The sequence below is a fragment of the Schistocerca serialis genome, chromosome 6 (genome assembly GCF_023864345.2).
Source record: "Schistocerca serialis cubense isolate TAMUIC-IGC-003099 chromosome 6, iqSchSeri2.2, whole genome shotgun sequence".
Lineage (NCBI taxonomy): Eukaryota > Metazoa > Arthropoda > Insecta > Orthoptera > Acrididae > Schistocerca > Schistocerca serialis.
The window spans coordinates 743,174,422-743,193,742 of record NC_064643.1 but is presented as its reverse complement, the minus strand read 5'-3'; the positions used below and the strand labels follow the sequence as shown (position 1 = coordinate 743,193,742).

The window sequence follows — 19,321 nt, the reverse complement described above, 5'->3', positions numbered from 1 at the left end:
GTAGATTTGATCTTGATATGGATGGAGGTACTGATGTGGCCATCCTTGAGGTGGAGGTTAACTTTGAGGAAGGTGGCTTGTTGGCTTGAAGTGAATTGTGGGTGAAGGTGTTGAGGAATGTTGATAGTGTGTCCTGATTCTCAGTCCAGATGACCAAAATGTCATCAGTGAATCTGAACAAGATGAGGGATTTGGAATTGTGGTTGGTTAGGAAAGATTCCTGTAGATGGTTCTTAAATAAATTGGCATAGGATGGTGCCATGTAGTGCCAATTGCTATACCACACATTTGTTTGAATGTGATGGCTTCAAAGAAGTAATTGTGATTGAGTTTATGGTTGGTCATGGAGACCGGAAGGAGTTGTAGGTATGGAGTCAGACCAATAGTAGCAAGGCCACGGGCGTTAGGGATGTTAGTGCAAAGGGAAGTGGCATCAGTAGTGACAGACAGAGTGCCTTGTGATAGAGGAACATGAACTGTTGAAAGTCGATGGAGGAAATGGTTAGTGTCTCTTCTGTAGGAGGGTAGATTAGAGATAGTAGGCTGAAGGTGTTGGTCCACCACAACAGAGATTCTGTCAATAGTGGGACAGTAACTGGTCACAGTGAGGCATTCTAGGTGATTATGTTTATGGGCTCCTGAAAGCATTTAGAAGGTGAGAGTGCAGGAATTGGTAACAATTAGGGGGGCATAGACTCAGGGTATAGTTTCTGGGATGGGCCTAAGGATTTGAGGAAAGTATGGAGATCCTGTTCGATTTCTGGAATAGGGTCACTGTGGCAGGGTCTGTAGGTGGACGCATCTGACAGCCGGTGGTCTCCTTCCGCCTGAGAATCACTGCAGTTCAAAGTAATAGTGGTGGAGCCTTTGTTGGCAGTTTGGATTACAAAGCTAGGTATACATGTAAGAGGTTTTCACTCTTGGAGAGCTTTTGCGGGTAATAACTTTTGTCTAAACAGTGCCACAAATCAGTTCACCAGCAGAGTTTGAGGGAGGGTCAAGATTTCAGATAGTCATGCTGTAAAAGTTTAGATCTCTCGTGTATACTGCAAGCTCCATCTCTCGAGGGCCCGCCGCAGGAGCTCTTAGACAAGAAAAACTGTACTGGCATTGTCAGGAGAGCTGAGAGAACTCGGATAGTGCTGAGTGGCCATATTGCATTCCATATTTGTTCTGTATTTCACAGTTCATACACTACCACATTTTGATAATATATTTTGCCGTAGTCTCGCACTTATTGACTAAAAGTATCCATGGTACTGTACATTTTGAGCCACAATATGTAGTCATGGAATGTTTCTGAGTGAAGAAAATGTCCATTTTAGCTCCTAAACGAACAGCATGAGCAATTAGTTTAGTTTGAAAGTTCTTGGCTTCAACAAAACTCCACGGAATGAATGTCTGACTAGTGCTCTAGCCACTGTGCTTCATCAACATTACAACGAGCTATTCTATAAATATGTACCAGCATTGTCAAGCCAGTTGAGATTGCTGTTACAATGAATACGCACTGTGTGGGAATGTCAGTGATGTGTTGGCAAAAAAGTGATGAAATTCTTGCAGAGAGCGATTTCTCAGCTCTCACAGATGCTCTTATCCTGCTGTGGGTAAATGCTTCAGACATCTTCTTTCGCAAGACTCTCGGGCACATACGAAATTACTCACAAGGAATTATCGTACTGTAATTATCAGTGAAAATGCACTCCTGGTGTAAGCAAATCTGCAGGTACTGTCATTGAGAACTAAAAACTCTCTGCCCTAAGATCGGAATCAGTTTTTAGGTTGTGGATTTCGGTTTTTTAAGCAGATGTAAGGTTACCTTCCATGCTGAGAGATTTGGGAAATGGTGGTGTGGCACAGTTTGAGGTTAAGAAATTCTGGAATGTTAATGGGGTGATTTGGGGGCAATCGAGGTGTATCACAGTTGGATGGAGAGGTGAACTGAGTCGGGCAGAGTTCAGTATTGTCTTCAAGTTGAGTCTGATCGAAAGAGTGTTTCCGCTGTATGGACCAGGAGAAGGAAAGAAGGTCTTTAACAAATCTAGCACACTGAACCTAAGAGTGGAGGGAAAGGAAAGGCCCTTTTTTTTCCGTTGTTTTATATCTCCTCAATTATGATAGGTAGGTGGTTCTTACCTCCACAGTGATGGGATTTGTGTACCAAGTTTGGTTGGAATCGGTCTAATGGTTTAGCAGATGTGGAAAACACGGGTGTGCCCCCCCCCCCCCCCCCCCCCCACACACACACACACACACACACACACACACACACACACACACACACACACACACACACACAGAGAGAGAGAGAGAGAGAGAGAGAGAGAGAGAGAGAGAGAGAGAGAGAGATATGAGCTGTGATCAAAAAGTAATGGGAATATTTTAATTTTGCAGTCTTTATGCATTCAATTTTTTTTTAATTGTCTTGTTGGTACACATGTTCTTGAAGTAGGTTTACATTTTCAGCTGTTTTGGATATTTAGTTTATTGTTGACAGTTGAAAAGGACGTACGTGTTTTTGAGTGCTTGGTGAATTTTTATTTTCAAAAAAGATGGGTTGAAGAAGTGACATTAAATTTTGCTTCAAAAACTGGAATAAAGTGCAGCACTGAACTCAAAATGTTGACTGTGGCTTTTCGTGAATCTGTTGTGAGTAAGACAAGAGTTTACGAATGGTACAATTGTTTCAAAGAGAGCCGAGAAGGCTTTGAAGACTGTGATTGCCCTGGATGCCCCAGCACATCAACTACTGACGATGGTGTAAAAGAAGTAAAGAATATGGTTCTGGAAAATGGTCGTATCACCATCAGAGAAGTTGCTGATGTCATTGGCATAACCTCTGGCTCATGCCAAGTAATTTTTCAGATTTTTTGGGAATGAAACCTTAGCAGCAAAGTTTGTTTGAGAACTGTTGAATTTCAACCAAAGACAATATCCCATAGACATCGCTAAGGAATTGCTGAATGAAGTTGACAGCGATCCAGAACTTCTAATCAAGGTTACAACAGGCATTGAAACATAGGTATGTGGTTATTATATTGAAACCAGTGCGCACTCATCCCAATGGAACCTGCTGAAGGACCAAGACTAAAAAAAAAATCATCAATTTCAATCACATGTGAAGGTTCTTGCTATAGGAAGAACAAACACAATTTGTGGAACAAAGTACTTTGTAGAGCATTACGTAAGATACAAGGCATAGCATTGAGCACATGGACAGGATACCAGTAATACTGGTTATAGAGCAGGCCGAGCACACATTTGCGATTGCTTAAATAATACTGTTTCTTTGGTGGCTCACCAGAGTGCACCAGGGGATCGACTCAGGTGTCCTCTATAAACAGGCCTGTGAACTGTATGGACAAGTGATCTCAGAAATCGCGTGCATCATGATTGAAGGTAGATTTGGTCTTTCGCTGTTTACTTCAATTACAGTGGTATAGTGAATCATGAGTTCCTGCCTTACGATTGTATGGTCAACAAGGAATACTACCTGTAAGTTACATGCTGTGCGCACAAATCAGTCCGCAAAAAATGAACAAATTTGTGGCAAAACCACTTGTGGAAACTGCATCACAATAATGCTCCCGCTCACATATCGATGCTTGTTTGTGATCTTTTGGCAAAAAACAAAACCGTTATGTGGCCTCGGCCATTGTATTCTCTGGACATGGCCTCCTGTGACTTTTATCTATTACCAAGTCTGAAGAGAACCATGAACTTGCTTGCCACCATTGGTGAGATAAAAACAGAACTGCTGAAGGATCTGAACACACAATAAAAAGTGAGTTCCAGAAGGGCTTCCAACAGTGGAAGAAGTGCTTACGAGTTTATTATATCAGAGGAGGATTACTTTGAAGGGGATAAAGTTGACGTGGATGAATAAATAAAGATTTTTTTAAGAAAAACAGAAATACGCATTACTTTCTGACCACACTCCAAACAATCACTTTTGTAAATCGTATGGATTCAAAGTGATGGTAAGTCTTCAGTTCCTTTCAGGTTGTATAGTCACTCAGCCTTGACCATCTTACTGTTGTGCTTCCAATGAGTAACCATGTAGTATGAATTTATTAAAATATTGTGAATTCGCTTTTCAAGGCTATTGCCACGTGAAAGTCACGAAATATTCTTGACTACCTTTTCAGTATGTCCTTTCTTCTCTTAGGATTTTGAAAACTGTGTAATATTGGTCCAAGTTAAACTTCTTCAGTTTCCTTCTATTACATTTTTCCAATTAATGAAGATTCACTTATCAACAAAGTTGCCGCATGAAAGGTGACACTAATTCTCAGGATTTATTATCCTTTTAACTGTAGTAAATTAATAATCCTCTATTATTATTGTTTCATTAGTTTAGTGAGCTATATTTGTTGACAGTGCCCCACCACCACTCCCGCACTCTCTACTTTTCCTGGCTTCCTTCCTTTCCCTTTCTTTTCCAATCAATTTGGAGTCATTATCGTATTGTCCGTTTCATCTTAGCACAGAACTTGTATTTCTGCTATTTGTTTAGTGTTTCATTTGTCCATTGTTGCATTTATGCCTTGCTGCTGGATAATTTCACTATTGATGGACACCTTATGAAAAAGAGCTCGCACGCCACAGTTTGCATGGTGTTCTTCCTTTTCTCTCTTTCTTATTCTTAAACTGTGTCTCATAGTATTTGGGTGTGAGTGGAGTTTTGGTTTCCTTTGCAGCACACTTCTGTATTATAGTGTGATTAAAACTACTTTGTACGTGACGGTTCACTGAGCAGCCACGCAGTGGTGCCAGCTGCCACTGTGTGTAGGCTTCTGCTAGCGCGGTACCATTGAAGTGCTGACACAACTTATGCAGGGTGGGGAAAAGAAGCACATGTACTGCTGCTTAGAGAGGGTTATTGTTACGTTTTTGTCTTGTGCCATGAATTTTTCAGCAGATCATAAAACACAAAATAACAAAACAGTGAAACCCCCATCACCAAAAGGTACGAATTTTGTTGCAACATACTATCACTTGACGTGTTCTGCCTCTGACAAACTCGAAAATGCCGCCTATACCTGTGTTGCTGGAACTTTCAGATGACTCGCTGGCAGCAATAATTATTTTCGGAAACAGTATTTTCCAATAAGTATTCATTCTTCCGTGCTTCCTGAATAACACATTTTGTTTGTGCTACAACATTGCTCCAGTTTTCCACAGTTACTTCAGAAATAGCGTCATGTAAAAGTCTTTCCACTTGTGAAAGTTTGAATTTCTTTTTTCAAGTCCTGTGTACCCCTTAATTTGAGCCTATATGAGCTCTATAGTATTAAAGTGACAATTATAGGGTGGTAAAGTAATTACAGAATGTCCCTGAGTGTTGGCAACTTTGTCTACACGGTATGTAGGGTGCCGTGGCTTACATTGTGACTTAAGTTCTAATAGTTCCACTCTCTTCATTCTGTCATCGAATTTTATATTATTTTGTCGTGACCACTGTGTGATTTCTTCTTTTCTATGTATCGTTTGGGGCTTTGTCCTTTACAACAGTGTGGATGGCGCATTGTCAATAATAACCTATGGCGGTTTCTCTAAATTTGATAACAGTAAATTTTCAAACCATTGTATGGTGTCGTTCATTTCTTCATGAAAGTTCGACATTTTCTTTGACCTGAAAAACGCGTAAACAGCCAGAAACAAACCCATGGGCTGTACCTGCATGGACAACAATAATTCTGCTTCCTTTGTCAACAGGTACTGCCTTCCTTCTTGTGATCCATCAAGCCCAACCTGGCTTCAGCATATGACCAAAATTCACCCATGTTTCATATTGCCACACTATATAATCGAAAGCAATGTCCTTTACATGCCGCAAAGATCAGCATCACCGTGCAGCAATATCCTGTTGTTCTGAGAGTAACTTACAACCAGAGACTTTTTCATAATTAAACTCCAGCTTTAATAATATTAAGTGATGAGATGACTTACTGCCAACATAAAGGTCAACTTCTTTAAGTGTTAGTTGCCGTCTTAATAACGTTGTATGCAAATCATATCCTGTTCAAAGAATTAAGATTTGTCACACATTTCTTGACACATTGTTTTTTCCCCAGAGTTCCCAGACTTGCTAATTCTGAATTAAGATTTGATGGTCTGGAATGTATCTTCAGTTTTTCATTTTGTTTCTTGCTTATATTTATAACGGTTTTTCTGCTTATTCTTAATGCCACCACAGTCCCCTGGACTACCTTATTTATGGAAATAAGAGGTCCTCCTTTCTCCCTTTGCATCTCAAAATATAGTCTTAGTTGCAGATGTATTCACGCGATTGTTTTCGCAGTGGTATTCTTTTTCCCACTTTCTTCAAAGATGATTTCGGACTGTGGATTCTAGGACAGCCCTGTTTTTATTTTAAATTTTAGGACATTTTGTATGGAAAAGCCACTGCAGTAATTCTTCACACACACGCAATGGAAACAGACGAAAAGTAGACAGTAAGATAAAGTAAGTCACACATGGCGCGCACAAGACCAGGTGTTAGCAGTTACTGAGTGCTAATGAGTAAGTAGTGGCACAGGGTGAAGGATGCTGAATCTCAGCATTGGATTGGCCTGCATTCTCTCAAGGTCACACACTCGGCTAGTTGTCAGGTACAAAGTAGTTTTAATTGCACTATAGGTGTGTCATTTATCACATTTGTCCGGAAGAACGAAGAACTCTTCCTTTCCGAGGAGCAGTATGTTGCTGTGCAACCTACAGGGTCACCAGTGGCCCACCCGACATGAGGTGCAGACCCATGAACAGAAGGAGAAGTATCCCATTAATGTCACCTATCAGCTAGCACTTGCATCTCTGTAAATGTTTGAACTGAGTTGACAGTCTATAACCCAGTTAGGCATAGGACACTAAGCTTTTTCATAGTTCTAAGCTTTGTTGGATTATGTTTTACCTTTATCATCTGAATATATAATTTTTTACTTCTCATTTTTGTGTTATCGTGATTTATTACAGGATCTGAAGAAGGCAGTAGCCAAAATATGCTATAATAAATAAAAATACATTAAACAATTTGGATGGTATTATTCTACAAATGTGTGCTAGAGTTATACTGTATGTAACAGTCCTATGTTTATTTTTATTTCATTTCTTGGTTTTTCTCTGCTTCCTGGTCAGCTTCTTAGTTTTCTCCACCATTTAAATGTGATTTTGCATTCCAATTTATACTATGGCTTAGGCTTCTGGCAGAGTAGTCAAAAATTTAGTTACTGATGCTGCCATCTGTAATTATTTGTAAATGTTTTTTATTAGAGAGCAAACTGAATCAGTAATTACTGTCTCTTGATATTTATTTCAGACTCTGCACAGTCTCCAGTGTCATCTGTATCAGAAAGATTCCAGTCACCTGTCCCACCAAATAGTACAGCAAAAAAACGTTTATTTGTGGATGGATCAACAGTAAATACAGGTGTAATCCAACAGGCTAACATCAGACCTGGCCAGTCATTGCTGCAGTCATCAAAACCTGTAGCATTTAATATTCAAAGTAAGTCTGTAACTGTATAAGCATGGTGGAGGATGTGTCACTATTACTACTTCAGTACTGTTCAGTTTAGTCTATGTTTGGTGTGTTGACACAGGGAGGTGATTTTCTCTCAAAAACTTAAAATTCTCTGGGAAATGAATTTTACCTTGGAAAGTCAGAGACAACTGTTAATTAGCTGAAATGGGTGTAATTAATTATTTGGTTTGGAGACAGTCAGTTGTTACTTTATATTTATTTCACTCCTTGCACAATTACTAGAAAATCTTAGATATCTTTTATATATATTGTTTTCTTGTTTGTAGTTATAACTTATGAGTGATAGAGAAATACGAATGTACTAGAGGAAACGGAAAGCATCTTGAGAATTTCAGTCACTAGACACGCAAATTGCGGGAATCTCCCTCAACTGATATATCAGTTAACATGTGCCCTGTGTGTATGTCACGTTTCTCTTTTACAGTAGAATCTCCCTTAACGGGCAATTCACATAGTGAGCAAAACAAATTGTAAAAGAATGACTAGCTTAAAGAATGATGTTCTGCATAATAAGTGACGATTTAATGTGACGTCGCCATCTGTTCGCACATGGCAGGGGAAACGTTCAACAATTTGAACACTTTTCAGTGTCGGCAGCGCCATATGAACAATGTCCTTAGTACGTACCGCACACTGGGTTTAGCGCTCTTTTTGCTACCATCTTAGTGCATGCAGCTTGCGATCGTACGTTTTTCTATACTTGAGTTCACACTGTGCTTTTTGTATGCAGATTTTAATAACATATGTAGAAATGTCCCTAAAGATAAAGCAGCCTGAAGACCAACTATAAGAGAAAGAAAATGACCTTACAAATGAAACAAAAACATGAATGTGGTGTGGGCATTGCTTAAATAGCACACACATACAATAATTTTACATCAACTATTAGCACCATCCTCAAGAACAAGGACAAGATGAAGGAAAATAGGTGCTTCAGAGGGAGTGACAAGGGTATCTAAGCAACAGTTATGTATTCTGGATGATGTCGAAAAGTTGGTCGTTATATGGATGAACGAAAAGCAATTGCAAGGCAACACTGTTACCAAGAACATCATTCGTAAGAAGGTGAGAATGATTTTCGCTGACCTTGTTAAGATGATGCCACGATCATCAGCAGTTGAGTAAGTGTTAAAGGGAAGCCGGTTGGGTTCAAGAAGTTTAAGAGAACCACCAGCATCCACAGCGTTGTGAGCCACAGTGGAGGAGTCATCTCCGACACAAAGGCAGCAGAGAACTTTATCAGTAACTTCAAGATGTTCATAGATTCTGAGAGTTATCTGAAGCAACAGGTTTTTAATCATGACTAGTCAGGTCTATTTTAGAAAAAGATGCCAAAGGGTACCTTCATAACAGCAGAGGAGAATGCGTTGCCCAGACACAAGTCGATGAAAAACCGTTTCACACAGCTATTCTGTGCCAATGCAAGCAGCGATTTGAAAATTAATCTGGTGCTTGTTCACCATTTGAAAACTCCATGAGCCTTGGAAAAAGTGTAAAGTCCAGAAGAACAGGTTAAATGTGATGTGGAGGTCGAACAACAAGGCTTCGGTGACACGTGATATTTCTTGTGATTGGATCAATGAAGTGTTTGGTCCTTCAGTGAAAAAATATTTGTTTGAGATTTATCTGCCACTCCATGTCTTGATTGTTATGGACAATGCTCCTGCCCATTCTCCAGGCCTACAAAACCACCACCTTGAAGAATTTCAGTTCATCAGGATCCAGTTTCTGCCTCCCAACACCACTCTGTTACTCCAGCCTATTGACCGGAGATTATTTCTAACTTTAAGAAGCTGTGCACTAAAGCACACTTCAAGGATTGCTTTGAGTTGACTGTTAAGCTACCAATCTCACTCTCGGAGAGCTTTGAAAATATCACTTCAACATTGTTGCCTGCGTCAAGATGATTGAAAAGGCGTGGGAAGGCGTTACCAAGAAAACTCTCACTTCTGCTTGGAAGAAGCTTTGGCTGGAGTGCATTGTTGAATGTGACTTTGAGGCATTTGAATCATTCCTGTGAAGCCTATAGTCAATGAAATTGTCTTTGGCCAAGAGCATGGGACTAGAAGTGCATAACAGTGATATCAATGACTTTGTGGAAAATCACAGACAAGAGATTGACCACTGAAGAGCTTATGGAGTTGCAATGTGTTTCGCCACAGGAAATTGTGGAGAGGAGTTCTTCAGAGGAGAAGATGGTAAAAGCAAAGCAGCAAACTTTTGTCGCACTAAAAAAGAAATTCTGAAAGCATGGAAATCACACTACAAATTTATTTGATGATAATACAGTGTTGCATTTGCACCAAGTATTGAAGCGTCAGCAGAAACAAATGACTATAGATAGCTTCCTAGTAAAAAGGAATTAGGTATTGTGAATATTAAAGTACATAATACATCTAAAATCACACATCTGTATATGTGTGGATGGATATGTGTGTGTGTGCGAGTGTATACCCGTCTTTTTTCCCCCTATGTGTGTGTGTGCGAGTGTATACCCGTCCTTTTTTCCCCCTAAGGTAAGTCTTTCCGCTCCCGGGATTGGAATGATTCCTTACCCTCTCCCTTAAAACCCACATCCTTTCGTCTTTCCCTCTCCTTCCCTCTTTCCTGATGAGGCAACGGTTTGTTGCGAAAGCTTGAATTTTGTGTGTATGTTTGTGTTTGTTTGTGTGTCTGTCGACCTGCCAGCACTTTCATTTGGTAAGTCACATCATCTTTGTTTTTAGATATATTTTTCCTACGTGGAATGTTTCCCTCTATTATAATCATAAAGTACATAATACTATATGTATAATTTTCTTTGAATAAATGGCATGAATAAGATAAAACTTTTAGTAACTCTTCTGCATGGAATGCATTACCGTATTTTACCTTAATTTATACGGGATAGATTATATAGGATAGATTGTATAGAGTATTTCACATTCCGGGTAAGATTCTGGAACGGATTACCGCTATGTGAGGTTCGACTGTATACTGGGTGTGTTTAGTGATGGCTGTGTTGTTATCAAAGTGTTCAGTACTGTAAAATCCACGATGGAATAATGACAGTATTATGAAAAGGATAGTTGCTACTCACCATATAGTGCAGATACCGAGTCACAGACTATCAAACAAAGCGTTTGGCTGAACAGTCTTCAGGTCTTCATCAGAATTGGACAAAACATGCGCGCGCGCGCGCGCGCGCGCGCGCGCGCACACACACACACACACACACACACACACACACACACACACACACACACACACAAAAGCAGCCAGAGACTGTGATCATGGATGTGTGAGTAGCAACTACCCATTTCTTAACATTGTTCATTATTTATTTATTTATGTATTTATTTAAACTGGCAAGATTAGGGCCATCAGGCCCTCTCTTACATCTAACCAGGGATTCTATTTATTTTACATTCATACGTTTTAGTAGGAATGTTAAACTACACCTAGTACAAAAAGTGAAATAAACAATTACAAAGGCACACTTGGAAAAATATATTCGTAGATCATAAGTACTGTTATAATTAGACATTATTGAAGAGACAGATTTTAGATAGGAGTGCTAGCAGCAGGGAGTATGAGGGAGACTCATGGTGAAGGGAGGAGAAGAATAGAGAGACATGATGAAACATAATTAAGGAAATATAAAGGAAAAGAAGATTGCGTGGCTAATAGAGATAGATGAAGAGGAAGGCATCTCAGGAGCAAGATAGGAGACGCTAGCTTTGCTATTTGACAAAGGAGAGGATTGGCCTTGTATATTAATTTTGTGGAGAACGTTATGAGGATGATAGTAGGAAGTGCTTCAACTTCTTCCTCAAAGCAGCAGGAGATTGAATTTTGTGCAAGGTAAGGGGCAGTTTGTTCCAGAGATGGACAGCGGCAACTGAGAAGGAGTTTGCAAAAGTTTTTGTTTTGTGAGTGGGCACAGTTAGGATACCAAATAAGAGTGACCTTGTGTTTCGATTGTGGTGGCATGACAGGTGTTTAATCTCTGAAGCAAGATACTGGGGTGCTTGCGCGCCGAGGAGTCGGTGAAGTAGACATAGAGTGTGGTAGTCACGCAATTGTCCGGCCGCAGCCACCCTAGCTGGGAGTATGAAGCACTAACATGATCATATTGGCGAATGTTGCAAATGTAACGCACACAGGCATTCATGGTTAGTTCTAGCCGTCTTTTGTTTTCACTACTCATGCCTTGTTGAATTACATCACAATAGTGGAGGTTCGGTAGAACAAGTGCTTGCACGAGCTGGCATTTCAAGTCCTGTGGAAATATGTTCCGAAACTTTTTGAGAGCATAGAGACAAGCAGACGTCTTCCGGCACACTACGACTGTATTCTCGGCCCAGTTGAGATGCTCATCCAAAGTTACACCCACTGTTTTCTGATACGGTATTGGAGTACCGTCGAGCAGAATAGGAGGCAGCTGTTCGCGGAAATCTGAACTTATTAATTTCTGATTGGCTATTAAGATTACTTGCGTCTTTTTTGCATTTAGTTTAATCCCCAGGTTTTTCGCCCATGTCACTACTGAAGACAGATCATCATTCATCTGAGCGATTGCAGTGTTTATATCTTCATGTCTGACGCTTAGGTAGAGTTGGAGGTCGTCAGCATAGAAATGATATTTACAGGAGGACAGAAGCGACGAAATATCATTGACATACAAGAAAACAAAAGTGGCCCTAAGACCGATCCTTGTGGCACTCCTGAGGAAGTGTGTTTCCAGGAAGATTTTTCATTTACGCAGACAACACATTGCTGTCTGTCTTTAAAGTAGCTTTCAAACCATCTCATTGCACTATCTGAGAAATTAAGCTGTTGCATTTTTCTGAGCAATATGTCAAAGTTAACAGTGTCAAAAGCTTTACTGAAGTCCAGTAGCATCAATATTGTTGCCTTTTGGTTGTCGATGGCATATTTTCTTGCAGGTGTTCAGTGATTTGATCGTGAACAATATATTCAGGTGCTTTGGTAACAGCAGGCAGTATGCTAATTGGTCGGTAATCACTAGGCAGTTGCGGGTTTTCGATCTTAGGGATGGGTCGAATGACCGTATTTACTCGAATCTAAGCCGCATTTTTTTTCCGGTTTTTGTAATCCAAAAAACTGCCTGCGGCTTAGAATCGAGTGCGAAGCAAGCGGAAGTTCTGAAAAATGTTTGTAGGTGCCGCCACAAGTAACTTCTGCCGTAGAATATATGTAGCGCTACACAGGCATGCTTTGTAGGCACAAAGATAAATACTGTCGCCAAAACCTCTGCGTCAGTAAATAAATTTTAAAAAAAGGTGGAAGACGAGCTTTTTTTTCTCCACCCCGAGTTTCGACCACTGCATTTTCATACATTATCCAACGAAGTAAATAAAAATTCCGTATTGTTCATCTTCGAATGTAGCACAATTTCAATGTACTGCGAAAAATCCAACTGACAAGACTGTTTGGGATGTTTGTCAATATGGCCAACTCTACGTTCTGAATTTTTTCCTATCTGTGAGAAGAGATGGTTGCTTATAGGAGCCTGATGAAATGTGAATCACATGCAGTATTCTCTTCACCATAAGTATAATACGATTATGAACATTTTGCCATGTATTCTTTCGTGTTTGCTGCTATCTCATTTAAATCCTGTCTGCCTAATAAACTATGAAACTAGAGTGGGACAACAGCAAACGCCAAAGAATATACGTATCGTGTCATGTTTATATTCGTATTATTCTTATGCCTACTAGTGATACCGTAAGAAATGAAGCACGGCAACTGACTAGATTTTTAAATCTAAGATGGCTCTAATTTCTGTGCAGAATTTGATGTACTAAAGAAGCGGCCGCAAAGATTTTCAAACGCAGAAAAATTTTCGCCTAACTCTCGTTCAGAACATGTTCTATTATACGCAGTCTATTATTTGGTACTTGTTGATCATTGTCAAGGAAAGCAGCAGTGTAAGTAACAACAAATAGCAGTCTCTTGCCATTGTTTCGCTAATGAGGCGATTCCTCTTTATTGTAAGCGGCGGCAGCGCGCACAAGAGCAAGCCTTGCCGCGAGCGGCGACAGGCCGTAAACATGCACTATCAGAATGCGACAAACAGTGCATGACACAGTACAGTAATGCATATTCAGCTTAGAGTGATGTAAACACTTATAAAAAAGAAAACGGCGCTTATCAGATCAAAGTAAAATAAGCGATCGATTCAAACCAGACGAAGCACGTGAAAAAGGAAGGGTACCCATATAAATACGGACGGAGTGCCTGACGCTTAGCAATGGCTACCTGGTAAAGCTTAACTGCTAAACTTACGACTCGAACCAAACTACTGTAGCTGTATCGTCATTCATTCGACCTAAATTGTGTCTCATATTACAATGGACCAACTTTGTTTCGATTTGGAGGTGCGGCGTAAAACTTTTCTCTCCCCTTGAGTTTCGAGTCTCAAATTTCAGGTGCGTCTTAGATTTGGGAAAAGTTTTTTTTCCTTTATTTCGAGTCTCATTTATCAGGTGCGGCTTAGATTTGAGTGCGGCTTAGATTCGAGTAAATACGGTATGCTTCTTTTCCATGCAGTGGGGTGTATTCCGTTCACGAGGGAAAAATTAAATATGTCAGTTAAGACAGGTACTAAGATATCGGCAACATTCTTAATCATGGTTATACTGATACTGTCATTGCCTATTGCATCAGAAGAGATTCTCATTACTGCTTTTCTTGCCGTATTTATTATTACATGTTTCAGATGGAAGGTATCGTTGTTAGTTATCCTGTTTGGGGATTCTTGTGGATGGTAATTATCAGCCGTGTGGGTATTCAGAGGTGCAGAGAAGAATTCATTTAATTCGTTAGCTGAGACGTGGAAAGTCGTTCCCGATTTTGCCTTTCTGACCACCAGGCTACGGAGATTCTTCCATAGAGTCGTGGGCGTCAGATCACTGCATACAAGGGAGCAGGCATGCCTGATTTTAGCATTGCAAATGCATTGTTTCACTCTGTTCCGTAGCTTTCTATATTCTTCGAAACGCTCGGGTTTTGGATCTGCCTTGAAATGCCTTGGGCAGCATCCCTATTATTCATCATTTGACGTAATTCAGCTGTCAGCCATGGAGCAGGAGATTTTCTTACACAGGTGCATACAGGTGCATGTTTGTCATAGTGGCCAGTGGGTTTATCACCAAGTTCATTAATTTTGCCGTCGATTGTAGGTTCTCTGATTATTTGATGCCATCAGATTTCTGAGCAGTCGGCTGTTGGAGCGTCAAGGTCAATACGTTTCATTTTCCTACAAGTAATGTAACGCGATTTGATCCTTGGGGGCTGCACAGAGTAGGCCAGGAATAATACATCATGTGCTGAGAGGCCAAGGGCCAATGTTTGACCAACATCTCTTACTTTGTCAGTCTGTTTCGTTGCGATCACGTCTATAAGAGTGTGACTGTGCGCCGTATGGTGTGTAGGTTGTAATGGAAGAATGTTCATGCTATTGCAACTAAACAATCTTCTTGGGTTTGTTGCAGAGGGAGTGTCTTTTAGCAGGTCTATGTTCAAGTCGCCCGTTACAATGACATGTTCGTATTGACACTGAAGTGAATGTAATTCAGACTGAAAGGAACTCATTGAGCGTATTTTTGGTGGCTTGTACACGACGCCAGTGAAGAACTTCCGACTTTCTATATTTATTTCAATGAACATGAATTCAGCCTCTTTTTCTTCAGCAGGGTTTGACGTACATAAGACTTTCGCTTTCAGATCTGTTCGTATATATGCGCCGACCCCGCCACCTCACTTTTTTGATCTGTCTGCCCTAAGAAGTGTGTACCCTGGGAGATGAATAGACGCAGAGGATATGTGTGGTTTTAACCACGTTTCAGATAAGAGGATTACGTGGTAGTTTAGTTGGTTGAAGAGGAGGCTAAGTTCTTCGTAATGTGCAGGTAAAGACTGGATGTTGCAGTGCGCTACTAAAAGCTCTGACGCGTTCCGCTGAGCAGCCTGGAGTAGGGTGGCAGACTGGTTTGTCCCTTTGTTAGGCACTACTTGCCGCGAGGGGCACTGGCCGCTGCTTCCGCGAAGTGACGTAACACAGGGGTGTCTGAGATTTTGAGCGCCCTGTTTGTGACTCCGCGAGTGCCAAAAGAAAGGCGACCACAAGAGATTTCCTGAGGTTGCTGGAGTATAGAAAATGGATTAGTGATATTCGGTGCAAGGAGAATATGGCCAAAATAGTGATGGCTGTGTGTCACTGTGTATGCTCTGTCGTAAGAGGTGATATGTAATTAGTGTGTTTGAAACAGCTTAGGGTGGAAATAAGGGAAAGGGGAGTGATTTAAGAGGCCGATGCTGCCAGCAGAGAGAAGTAAGCTTAATAACTATTAGATTATTGTAGGAAGCTAGAATTAAATTGAAATTTGCTAAAGTGATACTGATAGTAATTTTTGCTATGAACAGTTTAAACCGAAGAGATGGGTGATTAATAAACTAAAGGAGAGACTAATAATTGTAATGGTACTATTACGGAATGGAAGAAAATAATCTGAGAAAATTAAAAAAAAAAAGTATTAGCAGTAACTAAAATTATGTAAACGTTAGAGCTACAGGTATAAAAAATAGTGCAAAGTTAATACAATTACAAAAACAATTAGTTGAAGGTACAAATATGGGTAAGGACTGTTACAATTTGCAAATGGTGTTAAGTTTGCACTTTTGGCTTGAGTAGCTTCACCTAATACTATTCAGTTCTGTCATGTTTGTGACTGTCTTCTTTCCAGATGCTGTCTTAATGATTTCTCTGCCATCCTGAGTCCACACATTCTGAAGACCGAAATGGGATATGGCACTGTTTAAAATCTTTAGCCGTTTGTGTGTCAGATCTTCCCTTATTGTAAGCCCTGTCCTTGCTAACCTCTTCTTCTGGGTAAAAATCTCTGCCCTTTTTCGGTATGAGACAAATTTAATTATTATTGGGCAAGGTTTGGTAGCACCTGGTAGTTTTTGTCCCACCCGATGGCTCCTGTCACTGTCTGCCGTAGTCACTTCGTCCCCTAATTTTTCACGTGCAACCTGTATAAGCAGGTTGTCTGTGTCTTCTTCCTTATTTTCTGCTACTCCAAACAGTCGTAGACTATTTCGCCTTTGCTACTGTTCTAGATCGTTTGTTGCGGCAGATAGTTTTACTTCCAACTCTCGTGCCTTTTTCTCGTATTCAGACACAGACTTTTTTAGTACTGTTATTTCGGCAGTATTGGCCTCAACAGTTTCACGCATTTTGGCCAATACTGCTGTCATTACTGTATCGGATATAGTGCCTGCTATCAGAACAAAATTGTCTTTATCGCCAAGCGCAGCGTTTACCTCAGAGCGGACCAACTCCGCTATACCGGGAGCCGCGGCCACGCCTTCTGCCAAGAGCGAGCCCGCCGCACCTGCTGCCTCCCCGCTGCTGGATGCGCTGCTGTTGACTCTTCTGTTTACCATTTTCTCATAGATATTGGTGGAGCACAGAAAAAAAATAGCACTACTGCCCAGAACACTGTTGTTTACACAATTTCCACTGGTACTAGAAAACACCACCCGCGAGAGCACCTTCGAATTCAACTAAATTTCGCGAGCTGAACTTAACATGTGTTACACTGCAGCTGCCATCTGTACTCCATTGAATAAAAGAAATTCAAAGAGTAGAACAGCAAGAGAATCATGATATTGCCAGTCTCTGATTACATCATTGAGTACATCTCGTGTGAATCCCTTGGGCATATTGTTTTGTGCAACATCTGTCAGTCTTCTTCAGAATCTGATACCTTTTTTTCTCAGTGATTTCACTATACTTGGCTCATCAGGCTCTGTAGCATTGTTGGCAGGGCCGATTGCAGAACTTTGATACAGAGCCAAGCATAGCTTCTGAATCAAAGGCTCAGACAGTTCTGTGACCATGTAGTCTTGGAGGTTCTTTGACTTGCATCATAGAGTCGTAGTGGAGGGTTCCTCTTAATAAGCTCAAATCATTGCGAGTACTGAAAGCTTGCTACAGCTGGAGATAAGTTGTGCAGAAATTTTTGCAAAGGACCTAACAGTGTTCAGAATGGATAGCTCGACACATGAGGTGGTGGCATTTTTGTTGCTGTTAGAAGTAGTTTATATTGTTGTGAAATTGGAGTAGATAGTTCATGTGAGTATGGGTAGAGGTTATATTTGACAGCTGGGATAAATTAATATGTGGTTCCTTTTGCTGAACCCAGAGATGATACGTTTGCTGAAAGGGTAAAAGAAAACTCGCGTATAATGTTAAATAAATACCCCACTCATTATGTTATAGTTGGTGGTGACTTTAATCTATCCTCATTATGTTGGGCAAAAATACTTGTTTAGATCTGTTGGTAGACCAAAAACTTTTTCCAAAAGTGTACTAAAAGTTTTCTCCAAAAATTATTTTGTGTAATTTGATCAAGAGTGTACTCAAAGTGCAAAGTGCAAAAAACATACTTGATCTCTTAGCAACAAATATTCTTAAGCAAGTAGGGAGCATGATCACAGATTCAGGGATTAATGACAACAAGGTTATTGTTGCAAGACTGAATACCATAACATCTAAACCCACCAAAAATAAACACAAAATCAGGGTGTTACAAAAGGTACGGCCAAACTTTCAGGAAACATTCCTCACACACAAAGAAACAAAATATGTTATGTGGACATGTGTCCAGAAACGCTTAATTTTCATGTTAGAGCTCATTTTAGTTCTTCCACCTACGCTCAATGGAGCACGTTATCATGATTTCATACGGGATACTCTACCTGTGCTGCTAGAACATGTGCCTTTACAAGTACGACACAACATGTGGTTCATGCACAATGGAGCTCCTGCACATTTCAGTCGAAGTGTTCGTACGCTTCTCAACAACAGATTCGGTGACCGATGGATTGGTAGAGGCGGACCAATTCCATGGCCTCCACGCTCTCCTGACCTCAACCCTCTTGACTTTCATTTATGGGGGCATTTGAAAGCTCTTGTCTATGCAACCCCGGTACCAAATGTAGAGACTCTTCGTGCTCGTATTGTGGACGGCTGTGATACAATACGCCATTCTCCAGGGCTGCATCAGCACATAGGGATTCCATGCAATGGAGGGTGGATGCATGTATCCTCGCTAACGGAGGACATTTTGAACATTTCCTGTAACAAAGTGTTTGAAGTCACGCTGGTACGTTCTGTTGCTGTGTGTTTCCATTCCATGATTAATGTGATTTGAAGTGAAGTAATAAAATGAGCTCTAACATGGAAAGTAAGCGTTTCTGGACACGTGTCCACATAACATATTTTATTTCTTTGTGTGTGAGGAATGTTTCCTGAAAGTTTGGCCGTACCTTTTGTAACACCCTGTATATCTAATAAAGTAGATAAGTTACCTTGGTGCCTCCCCAAGAGACAGTCTCCATTCCTTCTGAACCAACTATGAAAGTGTTGACCAGATGTGGCTTGAATTCACAGAAATACTAATTACAGCAGTTCAGAGATTTATGCATATAAATTAACGAAAGATGGATCTGATCCCCCATGTTGTACAAAACAGGTCAGAAAGGTCAGAACACTGTTGGAGGAACAACAAAGAAAGCGTGCCAAATTTAAATGAGTACAAAATCACCAGGATTGGTGATCTTTCACAGAAGCTTGAAATTTAGTCTGAACTTCAATGTGAGAGGCTTATAATAGTTTCCACAATACAACTTTGTTTCAAAGCCTGGCAGAAAATCCAAAGAGATTCTGGTCGTCTGTAAAGTATGCTGACAGTCTGTGCC

General features: G+C 40.5%; 1 protein-coding gene across 7 annotated transcripts in view; it reads left to right on the top strand.

The window, feature by feature from the left end:
* The window catches only part of LOC126483891 (retinoblastoma-like protein 1), a 175,787-nt gene that overhangs the window by 109,761 nt on the left and 46,705 nt on the right, over nt 1–19,321 (top strand). For all 7 annotated transcript variants that reach the window (XM_050107157.1, XM_050107153.1, XM_050107158.1 and 4 more), the window contains one exon: nt 7,319–7,507. In XM_050107157.1, the coding sequence (XP_049963114.1) occupies nt 7,319–7,507 (189 nt within the window). The remainder of the gene's footprint in view (nt 1–7,318; nt 7,508–19,321) is intronic.